General features: G+C 37.3%; 2 protein-coding genes and 1 non-coding gene across 3 annotated transcripts; 2 read left to right on the top strand and 1 right to left on the bottom strand.

The window, feature by feature from the left end:
• Nucleotides 1-2,563: 2,563 nt before the first annotated feature.
• Nucleotides 2,564-3,253, top strand: LOC101294684 (TATA-box-binding protein 1-like). Its single transcript, XM_004305099.1, has one exon. The coding sequence runs from the start codon at nt 2,564-2,566 to the stop codon at nt 3,251-3,253; it is 690 nt and encodes a 229-aa protein (XP_004305147.1).
• Nucleotides 3,254-3,847: 594 nt separating this feature from the next.
• LOC101312457 (probable anion transporter 3, chloroplastic-like) lies at nt 3,848-7,269 on the bottom strand. Its single transcript, XM_004302597.1, has 8 exons — nt 6,720-7,269; nt 5,871-6,097; nt 5,369-5,717; nt 5,209-5,253; nt 4,865-5,011; nt 4,401-4,538; nt 4,249-4,282; nt 3,848-4,166 (listed from the first exon to the last, which is right to left on the bottom strand). The coding sequence occupies exons 1-8, from the start codon at nt 7,176-7,178 to the stop codon at nt 3,997-3,999; spliced, it is 1,569 nt and encodes a 522-aa protein (XP_004302645.1). The 5' UTR covers nt 7,179-7,269; the 3' UTR covers nt 3,848-3,996.
• Nucleotides 7,270-8,590: 1,321 nt separating this feature from the next.
• LOC101297457 lies at nt 8,591-9,641 on the top strand. The gene is made up of 2 exons (XR_184877.1): nt 8,591-8,970; nt 9,304-9,641. It is a non-coding gene; the product is annotated as an uncharacterized LOC101297457 (transcript).
• The last annotated feature ends 3,826 nt before the right edge of the window (nt 9,642-13,467 follow it).

Raw genomic sequence — 13,467 nt, 5'->3', positions numbered from 1 at the left:
TCATTCATACCCCAAAAGAGGGCTCTTGCATACACATATATTGGTGCTCTCTCACAGAGGATGAGTACACGTGGCAAGGACCACCACTTCTACAAAGAGCCAAGATAACTTAGCTAAGAGACAATTAACTAGAGAATGCAGAATGAAGACTGAAGTATGCAGGTAGTTGTGGAGCCGTTGACGGCCCTTGAAGATCCAGAGATATTCTGGGATTGTTGGGCTATAGATTGGGCTAGGTCTGGGCCTGATCCTAACAGGTAGCTTGTTTGGTTCAAGCCAATTAGGGCAAAAACCTTGATTTATTTTTTTTATTTTTATTTCTTATATCATTCCAACAATAGGAAGGAAATTTCTTTTCTTAACCAATCAGGAATCACCCTTTGCAATCTTAAACTGTATATAAAGGCCTATTAGGACTAGGAAGAGTAGAATCATATTTGATCTGCAACTTGATCTCCTGCAACTAAGACTTTTCTTTTGCAGTTGGTTGAAAATATAGTTGTTACAAATCGATTGATGATGACGAAGATGTGTTTCGAGACCGATTATCACCAATACATATTGAGTCTGATGATGGCTGTGAGGTTGCAACTAATAATCAAACGTCGAAAAGGGCAAGGTAACAACTGATGATGGGAAAACAACAAGCAGCATAGATCATCAGAAAGTCAAGGTAACTTCTGCTTCTTCTATGTGTGATTTTTGTGCCAACTTTGCTGACAAATTTGTTTTCCTACACGAGGGGCTCTTAGCCACCTTGAGTGTTGAACACATCCACCGTTTACACAAGCACAACACTGAGAAATTGCTCCTCCGTAGAAAACTCGTCCTGGTAATTAATCTAGATCACACCTTTGTGAGTCACATAAGTCTCAGTCGTCTGACCCCAGAAGAAGCAGAATATTTGAAGACCCTGAGCAGAATCACAAGATGTTTTCATAGTACGTGCGAGTTCCTCCGGAAATGAAACTTATGATTATCAAGTTCAGGCCCTTTTTTAAAACCTTTCTGAAGGAAGCTAGTGAGTTTTTCGAAATATATGCATTTGCAAATGCTCATTGATCTCTTTTGTTGAAAATTGTTGAGCTACTCGATCCTAGAAATGAGTACTTTGGTGGTAGAGTGATATTGCCCGAGCATTTTTGTTCCACCCACAAATGAAAGAAGTCTCTTGATCTTGTGCTTGGCCAAAAAACTGCTGCTTTGGTGGTTGATGATGAATCAGGTGGATGGGCAAAGAGCAGTTGGAATAATACAATTATACTGGAAAAGTAAATTGTTTTTTCAAAAAGAATGGCAATAAGAGAAAATGCAAGTCCCTATGTGAGTTGAAATATGATGAACCGGCTGATTATGTTGCATCTTTGCTTAAACATCTTAAGCGAATTCACAACAGGTTCTTTAATGATGAAGTAATGTGCGACAACCTTTTCGACAGAAATGTGGGGATGTTGTTGAAAATTGAGTGGGACTCTAAAAGTAAGAACAGTAAGCTTCAGCTGTGGAGGAAGGCATTAGCAATTGTATGCGGATAAGAGTTAAGGCGTCGCTCACTGATCGACAGATGAAGATGGCAGAGAAGTTGTCGCAAGCTCTTTGTGTTGAAGAACAAGTGGATGATCCATTGGAGGTTGCAGAAGCAGCTCATGTTAGAAAGTCACCTGCTCGTTGGTGACATCGGAGTTGGATTGACAAATCAATCCGTTTGTGGCAAAAGGGACATGTAGACAAGTTCCCCTTTTTGGACATATATGAACACCATGGAACCCCCCTGTCGATCCGTATTACAATAGAGTCATGAAGATAAGTTTCCCGTTATTGATTGAGGATGAAGAAATTAGAAGAGGAAAGAAACACCGAGACAAGTTTGATATTCTAAGTTAGTTTTGTGATTACATGTATCACAACGTTTTGTATATTTGAACTTGAAATAACTTGGACTATTGGTGCTAATTTACATCTTAAATGTTTTAGCGAATTTGAGTCTTGATATAATATGAGACTTTGATCGTTGCATTCACTCTAGACTCGGATTCCTCAAAAAGAAAAAAAAAAAGTTGATCTTGAATTGGGACAATTGTTCTGTCAAAAACTTTGGGAGCCGTTTATATGAAGAACAAACATTAAGTAAAAAATTGTATTTGAATAATATGTTTAATACACAGTATGTATCTATAAGTATATATGTAAATAACCAAGATTAGATGAAATAATAAAAATACATGATGGTCTCCGCATAAAAATTTTCTGATTGATAAGATTTTTATATATTTTCTTTTCAAATGAGAGCATCTTCACTCCACTAAATTTTCTAGGTTTATGCTTTATGGGTATTTCTGTCTTTTTATCTTTGCTCTTTCCCTGTTGCATCCGGATTCCTTTTCCGGTTTTCCCTTTACAATTTGAAAACACCGTTCCTAGACTAAGCCGGCTTCCCTTCGCCTATAAATACCCTACCCTTTTCCTACTTCCGACTTCTAAATCTATCAAGCTTATAAAGCCCCTCTTCACTTTCATCTCTTTATCAATCTGCTCCGGTTCTTCAATATCACTTCTGTGAACTATGACGTTGGAGGCTAGTTTGGCTGTTGCTGATGGCCCTCCTGAACCAAAAATCGTGAATATAGTTTCCACCGTAAACTTGGACTGCAAACTAGACCTAAAGATGATCGCGATGAAGGCTCGAAACGCAGAGTACAACCCGAAACGGTTTCACGCCGTCATAATACGAATCAGGAAACCCAAAACCACCTCTCTCGTCTTCTCCTCCGGCAAGATGGTCGTCACCGGCGCCAAAAGCTACATAGAGTCTAAACAAGCGGCGTGGAAGTACTTTAACGTCGTCAAGAAAACAGGGTTTGAGGTAAGTTTCAAGGATTACAAGATTCAAAACATCGTGGCAAACTGCAAGCTCAACTATCCGATCAGGCTCGAGACTCTTGCGCACTCCGGGACTCTTGGGTTGGCCACGTACGAGGCTGAGATATTTCCGGGGTTGATATACAGGGTTCTGAAGCCCAAGGTTGTCTTCATTGTCTTTGCGTCCGGGAACATTATCATCACTGGGGCCAAGATCAAGGAGGACACGGACACAGCTTGGGAGCTAATGTACCCTCTTATTGCACAGCACGGAAGACCCGTCAACTTTGTACCATCTTCGATTGTAGCATCTCCGATCGAAGAAAAAAGTGCACCTAAAAGAGGAAAAAAGAGGGTGATTGAAGCATCTAGTTCTGCCTCTGGCTCAGTTTAGTTGCTTTTGAGTTTTGATGTTGTTTGAACAATTAATGCAATTGCCTCTTCATTAGGTTATTTGTTTGTTTTCTTTCTTTCTCTGTTTTTCTGTTCTTGAGTTGGGTTGCTGATCAATCAGAAAGGATGATGCAACCACCATTACTTGATAATGGTCAAGTTTCAGACATTGTCTAAAGTCTAAAGCCCCTAAACTTAACTATAATGTTGGTTTAAGGTTGCTTGAAACTGAGGATTATTAGTAAAAGTGATAAAACGATTATCAATTTGGTCTCAAGGTTATTTGAAACAGAGTTCTGCACTCGTGGGAATGTGCCTGGAATGATCCGGGACCTATTATTGTACCGAGTAACTATAATGCCGAGTATTTTAGTTGTTTCCATTGTTTAAGGATAGATAGAGCTCTGGCGGGCCAATTTACAGAATGAACAAACTGGATCAGTATGATACTCGTTGAAACTACAGTAAATCTAGATATACAAGGCACGTTGTAACAGATGTAGCACAGAACATAAACAGGAGTTTGTTGCATCCACCAGAAGTTGTAATTTACACGATCAAATCCCTCCCAGCTCTGAACAATACCTAAGAATTGACTAAACTCTTGAAATCCAAATAAATTTTGTGTTAATCAATTTCCCAACAGATTTGCTTGCTCTTGAAATCCAAATAAATTTTGTGTTAATCAACTTCCTAACAGATTCGCTTGATAATCTACTTTTGCAAATTGTTTGACATTTGTTTCTAGAAGACTCGCTCTCCAGTAGCGAAAAGGTTCCAAAAGATGGTTGTCATGAAATAGAGAGCTGCAGTGACAGTTAGGAATGCCTGAAACGATCCCAGCCATTGTACAAAATAGCCTGTTCCTATTGTGCTGACTATTGCTGCAAATGTCCCTGCTGAATTTGAAATTCCTGTTCATACAGATTGTTACTGTATCAGCTAGCCATTTCAATAAGGAAAGTAGAATACAATTTTTTCCTTTCAATAACTTACCATGGAGAAATCCGGCAGACTCAGGAGCTATATCCTAATCAAATTAAGCAAGAGGATATCAGATTGGAATGAAGTGACCATAATTGATAGGAAGCTGTCCACCGCATTGGTTTGAATGTTTTTCAATATGATCATTGGATGGGTGAACTTACCTGTATATTGAGAAGAAAGCCAGCTTGACTGAAAGAGCTCAAACATAACGCCACTGTAAGGAGAACTGCTGCAGCCGTGGGTGTGTTGACATAGTTCAAGCACAGCAATGACACTCCAGGCCCAATGAAACCAATGGACTGTTTGGTATAGATACAGGTCAACATAGTGAATTAAAAAATGTATATCTTCAAGCAAGTTTGCTGTAAATCGGCATTTGATGCAAAGACTATGCTCTCATAAATGGGTTCAATTAAAGTCAACATAGACTTCCCCCTTGTATAAGAAAGTTCCGTCAAACAGAAAATTTGAAGAAGTAAGAAAATCCCCTGTCATTGGTACACAATGTTTGTCTCGAATTAAGATTTAGTCAAGAACTCCAGTTTTCCTTTTGCAGACAATTTTTTTATAAGATTGAAGAGATACTATTTTGCTCTTTAATTATTATGACTCCCAAAGGAGATACCTGCATGATCTTGCGGACTATCGTCAAAGAGTAGCCTGCCTTGATTAAGCAATCTGATGCTGTGCCAGCAATGCAGCTGGAAATTGCCATAGATCCCCATGGAACAGCACTGAACCAAGCTGCTTGTTTTAAGTTTACATTAAATACCTATAACAAAAAGATGTGTATTAGTTCGAATGATAGTAAGTTACCATTTCATTAGTGTAACTGATATGATGATATAGGTGAATATATAAGCTCTGAGCAATGTCCAGATATGTCCTGAGCTTTTGGTGGGTAGCGCTTGAGCTACATTTAGGCTAAATGGTGTTACCATGAAAAAAAATCTAGGAAGACAAACTTACAGTCTTGAAATAAACAGGCATCCAAGAAAGTAGAACAAAATATCCCTGCAACATGATGAACCATACCGGAAAACACAAAAAAAGGGCATTAAGGATCACCGCCGGATAAAAGATTTCACTAAGTAAATCACTATTACTATATATTGTAAACAAAACTCACCCAGTTATTAGTTATATTGGCAAAAATAATACTCCATGTTGGTAATTTTGATAGTAGGAGCCGCAGAGGTGGGAACTTGTCATTGCTTACTGGAGAATCAGATTTTCCTGCTTGGATTAACCGGAGCTCTGATTTGCTGATGAAATCACTCTCTCTTGGATCATTTGTGACTGTAGATGCCCATATTGTCGACCAGAGGAGTCCAAGGGAGGAGAAGAGAATAAAGGGACCATTTATTCCCATTGACGACAGCATAACTGGAGTTAGTAGTAAGCCAGTAACATTGCCAAGATGAAACCCAGCCATAGAAATTCCAACTGCACTAGCTCTTTCATGGGTTGGGAACCACCTGCTCAATTTACACATAAACATATCTTAGTCATTACTGTACACTCACATAATTTGTTTAAACCCTGGCTTACTTAGACGTCAGTTGGTGAACAAATTTGACCATAACATTTTTAACACTAAATTACACTATCAAGGATCAAAGAGGCATTACCTTGATAAGAGGGTGCTCATGGAAGGCAGGGCCACACCTTCAGCGAGTCCAAAGAATGCACGAACAGCCAATAGGCTGGTTGTAGAATGGTTGGCAGCCCAGGGAGTCAGGAGAGTGGCCAAAGACCACATGGCCACACCCCATGCCATCACTCTCTTCCCTCCATATCTATCTACTAAGGCTCCTCCGATTACTGATGAGAAGATATAACCCCATAGAAAGGATGACTAGAAAATGCATCATCCACATACTAGTCATCAGTATAAGAAGTGAAACAAAGCAAACTGAAAGAAAAAAAAACAAAAGCAAAATACATCCTAACTGTTGTCATCATACGACGTCCAATCCATCAGGGAAACATATATATCCCTAAGTTTCGGACATTCTGATGATCTGTTCAAATTATGGAGTTTAGAAGTTTGCTAAGTGATTCCAAACTTCCAACATTCATATGCTCTCAAGCAGAGATTAATTGCTAACCATTCTATAACTTTTTCACCAACAAAACAATGTTAGATTAACCACCTCTAACATCTCTGGAATAAGTTATTCTGGTAAAGAAAGTCTTTTTGTGGTCTGAGTTCTTCTGGTAACCAAATGCAAAATTTACAGTCTACGAAGACAATTTCAACACATATTTAGTCCCACCAGATTCTATGGTCTTTCTTTCTATATACGCCTTCAGGCACCAGACGCAAAAAAACTATTTCGCCTATATCAAATTATCAACCAAACGAATCAAACTTTCCTACACAAAATTGAAATTGAATCCTAAAAGGTATTAAAGCAATAGAATTTAACTCTAAATCTAAGAAAACCAATTAAAAGCTTAAGACTTTAGAGTAGTACCTGAACAACACCCAAGAAAGAACTAGTCCAACCCTTTTGAGCTGCAAGCGGAACAATGGCCACAGACATGACAACTCTGTCAGCATTACAAAGACACATCACACAAGCCAATAGAACCACAACCTTGAACCTCTCTGGCACTCTCACTAACTGCTTGGCTTCTCCTCCTCTTTCTCTTCTCCCAACAAACATCCCCCTCTCTATGCCCTCTGCTGTACACTTGACCACCCATGGCTTCCTCTGAAGCCTATCTGTTCTTGATCCTCTGTTTCTTCCTAAACCATAGCCAAAACCCTCCACCCATTTTGTGGGTTTTGCTTGGTGGAGCAATCTAGGCCTAAACCCCAACTGGGTTGCTCTTGCACTAATCAAATTTGATGGGGAGGCTGAGAAATGAGAAGGGTGTGGGTCAGGTATTGAGGAATGTAGTACAGATTTGGCAGGAGTTACAACCGCCATGGCAGTAACAGAGAGAGAAACAGAAGAGAATATTTAGGAGAGACCGATTCAAAAGAATAAAATATGTGCACTCTTGATATCATTTATGTACAAAATTTTAAAAGAGCGCGACTCTTTATATAGAAAACCATGTGAAGCACTACTAGTTAACACAAGGGTGTCTGGTAGGGGGGCATTAAGAAATGGGGCCATGATACTTGAACTCATAGAATTGAAAATGAAGAAATGAAGAGTACGGGGGTTGGTGAGAAAGGGAGTGGAGCCTGATAGTTAATCGTCTTCCTTCTTAAATAGGGAACTTAAATAGTTGGAATGAAGACTGGAATGAATGGGAAACTCTGTCCTACGTGGTCACACGTGTTGTTCTGCTTCCTGTCTTTCTTTGTTCTCACCAAACCACGGTGTCGAGGTAGTTACCAACAACTATTTGGCTGCCTACTCCCGCCTCTAATATCGGGAGAGAGGTATTTCCGTATTTGGCGTGTTAACGAGAATTACTACTCAGAGCAAATCCATCACAACCCCAAAAAAAGACCCAGGCCTTCGTTATGTCAAACGAAGACCCAGCTAGAAACGACCTCCTTTCACCCATAAAATTTCTTTCACCTGGATCCAGACCTTCGTTTTAAAGACTCAGGCCTTCGTTTGCCATGTCAGCTTGTATCGTGGGGCCTATGCATATATCAGCCATGTGAAGATCATAAGGGAGGCGGGACGATGCGAGGGATGGAGCGCGTAGTGTGGACAAACGAATGAGGGCACGCGTATAGCGTGTTCATCCGGCTAGCGCAAGTGGGTGGAAACATGGCCATGCGTCAGCAACTGTTGGTGTTGCATTTGCTTTCAAATCCAACGGTAGACAATTATACATATGAGATCTAACGATAGATAATTATACATATGGTTACTGTTGAAAATTCAAACAATTTGAAAACGTTTTAATTTAATTTTTGTAATTATAAATTGAAGGAAAAATTGCAACAATAAGACAAATATTTTAAAAAAAAATCTACAATCCCCTATAAATACATACTATCCTTCTATAGCTTTTTCATCCCACACAAAAAATATGTCATTAAGATTTTATTAACGTATAATAACATTATTTACACATAAATGCTATATATTATATATATTATATTCAATAAACAGTCACTACCACATGGCGACCCAGAAACTAAAATCGTGAGTGGAAACTGCAGCCCAAAATCATTGTCACATGACGACCCAAGTCTCACCCATGACCCAAGCCTTCTCAACGAAGACCCAAAAGGTGGACTTGCTCTCATGATCGTGGTAAAAGTCAAGGTTTACTGTTGCTGTTGCTGTTTGCTTATGTGGCAATAATTTTAATTACTTAGCTTTGTTTTCTCTCATCTACTATAAATAGTGTTAGTATGTAAGAACTCTGTAAGGTTGATTTCATTTTCTCAGAAAATATTCCAAAGCTCTCTCTATTCTTTGTGCTTTCTTCTTCCTTAAAACTTTCTACAAAAGCCATGGCAGCTATGCTAACATGGTATCAAAGCTACGGCTCTTGATCCTATGGACCTACTCATGCTTATAGTTACTTTCCTTCAATCTCTAGCTTCCACTTTTATCAGTTTCAGAAGATTCAATTAATTCCCAATTTCAAACCCTAACCCCCAAATTGGATATCACCTTAATCATGAAGCCTCTGCCATGTGCTCTAGTCGTCATTAAAAGTTGTGTTTGATCCTTCTCTTCGCTTCTGCATTCAAGTCTCTTCAAGCTTCGTCAAGAGAAACGTCGACATTGGCTAAGATCTACAGTATGTTCAGATCTTACTATTGGTCTTGAGTTCTTTCCATACGATTAAGCATATCACTTGATTCAGTGCTTTGAAGTTTTGTTAATGGTCTGAGCATTTTATCAAACTCCTGGTGTGCATTTGACTGTTCATGTTAGACTGTATTTTGTTTTGACTGTTATTGCTTCTAGCGGTTATGTTGTGCATATTTGATTTTGGATTAGATTCTGAAGACTAAGATTTATGATTCTTCAAGTTGAAGGGGGTGTTATTCTGATTTTGGAGTATCTATGGTCTATTCATGTGTGTTGTTACTGAATTGTTGCTACATACTGGATTTGATTCATATTGCAGAGAAAGGGTGCAAAGGTATGATCCACTACTTCAATAATTAAGTTCCTACTTCACAGCAAACAACAGACATTCTCACAAAAGGGCGACATACTTCAAGCTTCAAGGTGCATTCCAATCTCAATGTTTTGACTCACACTGATATTGAGGGGAGGTGTTAACGAGTATAACTACTCATGATCGTGTAAAAGTCAAGGTTTGCTGTTGTTGTTTGCTTATGTGGCAATTTTAATTACTTAGCTTTGTTTTCTCTCATCTACTATAAATAATGTTAGTATGTAAGAACTCTGTAAGGTTGATTTCATTTTCTCAAAAAATATTCCAAAGCTCTCTTTATTCTCTGTGCTTTCTTCTTCCTTAAAACTTTATGCAAAAGCCATGGCAGCTATGCTAACAAGGCGGTGGCGGGGTAAAGGACCACCGCTGCAGCGGCGTAAAGGTCGTGGAGGAGTAGTTGCAGGTCTTACCATCACATGTTTATAATTTGTGAATCGGCCTGTTATCTAGCGTGATTTATACTAAATTTTCAAAGAATTCGTCACAATATCTGACACTACGTTTTACATTAATTTTTATCATTTAAATTTAAGTTGATATGATGGTTGTTCTTAATTAAGAGTATGACTTGACAATTGACAGGACATTAATATTAATTGGCAATTAGAAGGATAGACAATATTTAAAAAATAAAAAATAAAAAAACACCCATGAACTCCAAAAGAACACCCATGTTCTTAATTCATCGAGAAAGAAATTCCAGGTTCATAGCACAAAACGAAATTCAAGGTTCTTATATAGCACAAAGGTGTTCTCATCTTCAAATAAAAAACACAAATTTGAAATTTGTGGTCATATCAAATTGAGAATCCACATCTAATCTTTCTTTTAAACAACCACATCAATCTCCTTAAATCCCTTTAACAAATAGGTAATCCAATCCACACAGGCGGAGCTATGCTGTAATTTTTTTGAACTTGTGTATTAGAAAATCTTTAACAAACTCTCTACTTTAACTCCTTAGCTATTTCAGAGAGCGTGTTTAGCTTTTTTGGATGTTTTAGGAGCTCCAGCAGACCAGACAAAATTAAGCTATTATGATTTTTAGCTATGGCAAGATAACTCAAATGAGGATAGTTATAATTAATACATTTATTTTAAGATATTTTAGGTGATATTTAAACTATTTGATCTTTACTTTAAAGAATAATGTTGATATAATGCTAGATAAAGTAGAAAGCATTGATGTATACACATTTTTAAAGTGGCTAGTCAAAATAACATTTTAGCTAATTTAACAAAAATTTAACTAAAAATGCTCTTAGGCTCTACTTATTAAGGAGTTTGATATAATTAGATGTAAAAACTTTCTAATTTAAAGGTTTGGCCCCCGTTCCTTTCCTATTAAACTATAAACACCGTTTGTTGTTACTAAGTTTAATTTATCCAATTTATTTCTCCTACCTTAATCAACTCACCATAATGAATAATTTTTTTTTTATCATTCTATTATGTACAAATACTTTGTAATTGATGAACTTATTTAAGTTATTTCTCTGTATTTAATGAATTCCAAATTTCATTTTTTTTTTCTTCAGTTTAGTAACTTTTTTTTAGCCTCTCCAATACATAAAAGTTGATTACTTTTTGATATTGTATTCATATATAGTTATTCAATTTTCGAATACTATGTATTTTCGATCACTTTGTAACTCGGCTCCCCTTAATATATAATCATGGTTCCGCCATTGCCAATCCAATCAACTTATTCAACCGCAATGAGATTAGAGACTTAAGTAAACCCTAATTCTCTACTTTTAGAATATATAGGAAGGAATAATCAACTAGCTAGTTTAACATGACCTCAAATTTTTGTGTTTTTATTTGAAGAAGTGGTGTTGTTATTTGATAGGAGAGCTGGGGAGGCAATACGCATGTTTGTTGTTTGCATGAACTTGGATGAATTTTTACAGTCTCGCTGAAGAACATGACTGTTCTTTTGCTTTTCAATCATGTAATTATTATTATTTTTTATAGAAAGAATATCATATATATATACATATATAAATATATAATATATTTTTAAATTGCCAATTAATATTAATGTCATGTTAATTGTCAAGTCATACTCTTAATTGATAACAATTATCTGATCAACTTAAATCTAAGGGATAAAAATTAATATAAAAAGTAATGTCAAATTAATATTGTGTCCTTTAATCCGGACCCAGAGGTAATGAACATACTTCGTCTATTCTCTAGATTGTAGAGCTTCTTATAGTAAACTATTGATCTTCAATCATGTGAGTGTCGAGCCGTTTGCCAATAGGTCTTCATCAAGCATTGACGATAAAGCAATTGTGTTTCAAGGATATATATAACTTTCTAGCATTGATCTATATTTGTAAAGCTTTTTTTTTTTTTTTTTTGATATTCTTAGAGCATCTTCAATCGATGAGTCAAATCCACGTGGACACCTCTAACAGCTAGAAAAGACATGTGAGAGCACTCCAACTGATTAGTTTTTGCTAACATGTAAAAGACATGTTGTCCCACATGTCAAATTTAACATTGCTCTAAGAGAAATGTCTTTTAATATGAAATCTAATAAACAATTAAATGACACAAGTCATTCTACCCAACAACAGAAAAATGAAGTTAAACAAGACTATCAAACGACATATATTTCAGAAATATTTATTCTGCTTCAATCAACTACATTTAAATGTGTTATGAATGTGGATAAAAACAACACGAAATGGGGAGAGATGTGGTCGGTTAGTGTTGAAGACAACATGTATGTCGTTGTTTCTGTATTCAGATCGACGACATATAGATAACAGGATTAAATTCAGTTTACCCCCTCAAACTTTAAGGCTAAAATCAGTTTGGTCTCTCATTTTTTTTTTAATCAGACTCATCCCTGAACTTCCAAATCGCATCACTTAACCCCAAATTTCAAATTTTCATCTGATTGTGACGTCATGCACTGAACTGGAACCGGACAAAGGTACCACGTTCTATGTTTGTACCTCACTTGTNTAAAACCAAACTACCCATAATAACAATTATTTGTCTATTTACTTCCACCTTTTTTCCTTTATTCTTTTACTTTTACCTTCATAACATTTCTTCTTCTTCTTCAATTCACCTTCTAGACTCTCTCTCTCTCTCTCCATTCAACCAGCCGTCACCAACCATCCACCTCTCAGTCAATCCCCACCGTCCATCATTTCTACCTTGTGCACCCCTCAACTTCTCCCCCTCAAAGTTGAAGTTAGGAGCAAGAGTGGGAGAATCTATGAGCTAGCAGAGATGATGAAGAGTCTGATGGTGGCGCTAGTTTTAGTTTCGGTGATGCTGCCGTGTTTGGAGCTGATTAAGTCGCCGCAATACACGGTGGTGGACTCAGAATCAATTTGCCCGTGAAATTTCAAGCTTCCCCACCCACATCCCTCTCAGAACTCGACTTTTAATCTTATACATGGGACATGGCACCGACGAACCGATCAGAAGGAGGAGACTCATGGTGGCGTTGAGAGCTATTTCGTGGAGTAGGAGTCTAGGATTTGAAGATTGGGGATGGAGATGAAGAAGATTAGGTCAAAAGAAGAGAGAGAGAGATCTGTTTTTTTTTTCTTTTTGGATTGAAAGATAAAGAGAGAGTCTGAAAGCTAAAAGAAAATACGAAGGTGAAAAAAAAAGTGGAGAAATAGAAATAATTGTTATTATGGGTAGTTTGGGGTTTTCAGCCAAAGTGAGGGTCAAAACTTGAAATGTGGGACCTTTTGTCAGTTCCAGCTCAACGCATGACATCACAATCAGATGAAAATTTGAAATTTGGGGTCAAGTGATGTGATTTGGAAGTTTAAGGATGAGCTTGATTAAAAAAAAGAAAAAAAGAATGACCAAACTGATTTTAGCTTTAAAGTTTGAGGGGGTAAACTGAATTAATCCTAGATAATAAGTCTTCTAAAGTTGGTATATTCAGACAGCATATGCATTGACGTCTAACGTTGTTTCACATGACGGGGCAAAATTATCGTCTGATACCCTATCAGATGACACTAACTTAGATGACATAAGAGTTTTCGTCAAACGACAATCTAGAACGGTCATCTGATGTTGTTTTTGGCATTGTATTTTGCTTCCTCTATGTGTGTGTGTGTT

Source organism: Fragaria vesca, linkage group LG6 (assembly GCF_000184155.1).
Source record: "Fragaria vesca subsp. vesca linkage group LG6, FraVesHawaii_1.0, whole genome shotgun sequence".
In the NCBI taxonomy this organism is placed as follows: domain Eukaryota; kingdom Viridiplantae; phylum Streptophyta; class Magnoliopsida; order Rosales; family Rosaceae; genus Fragaria; species Fragaria vesca.
This window is presented reverse-complemented; position numbering and strand designations above follow the sequence as displayed.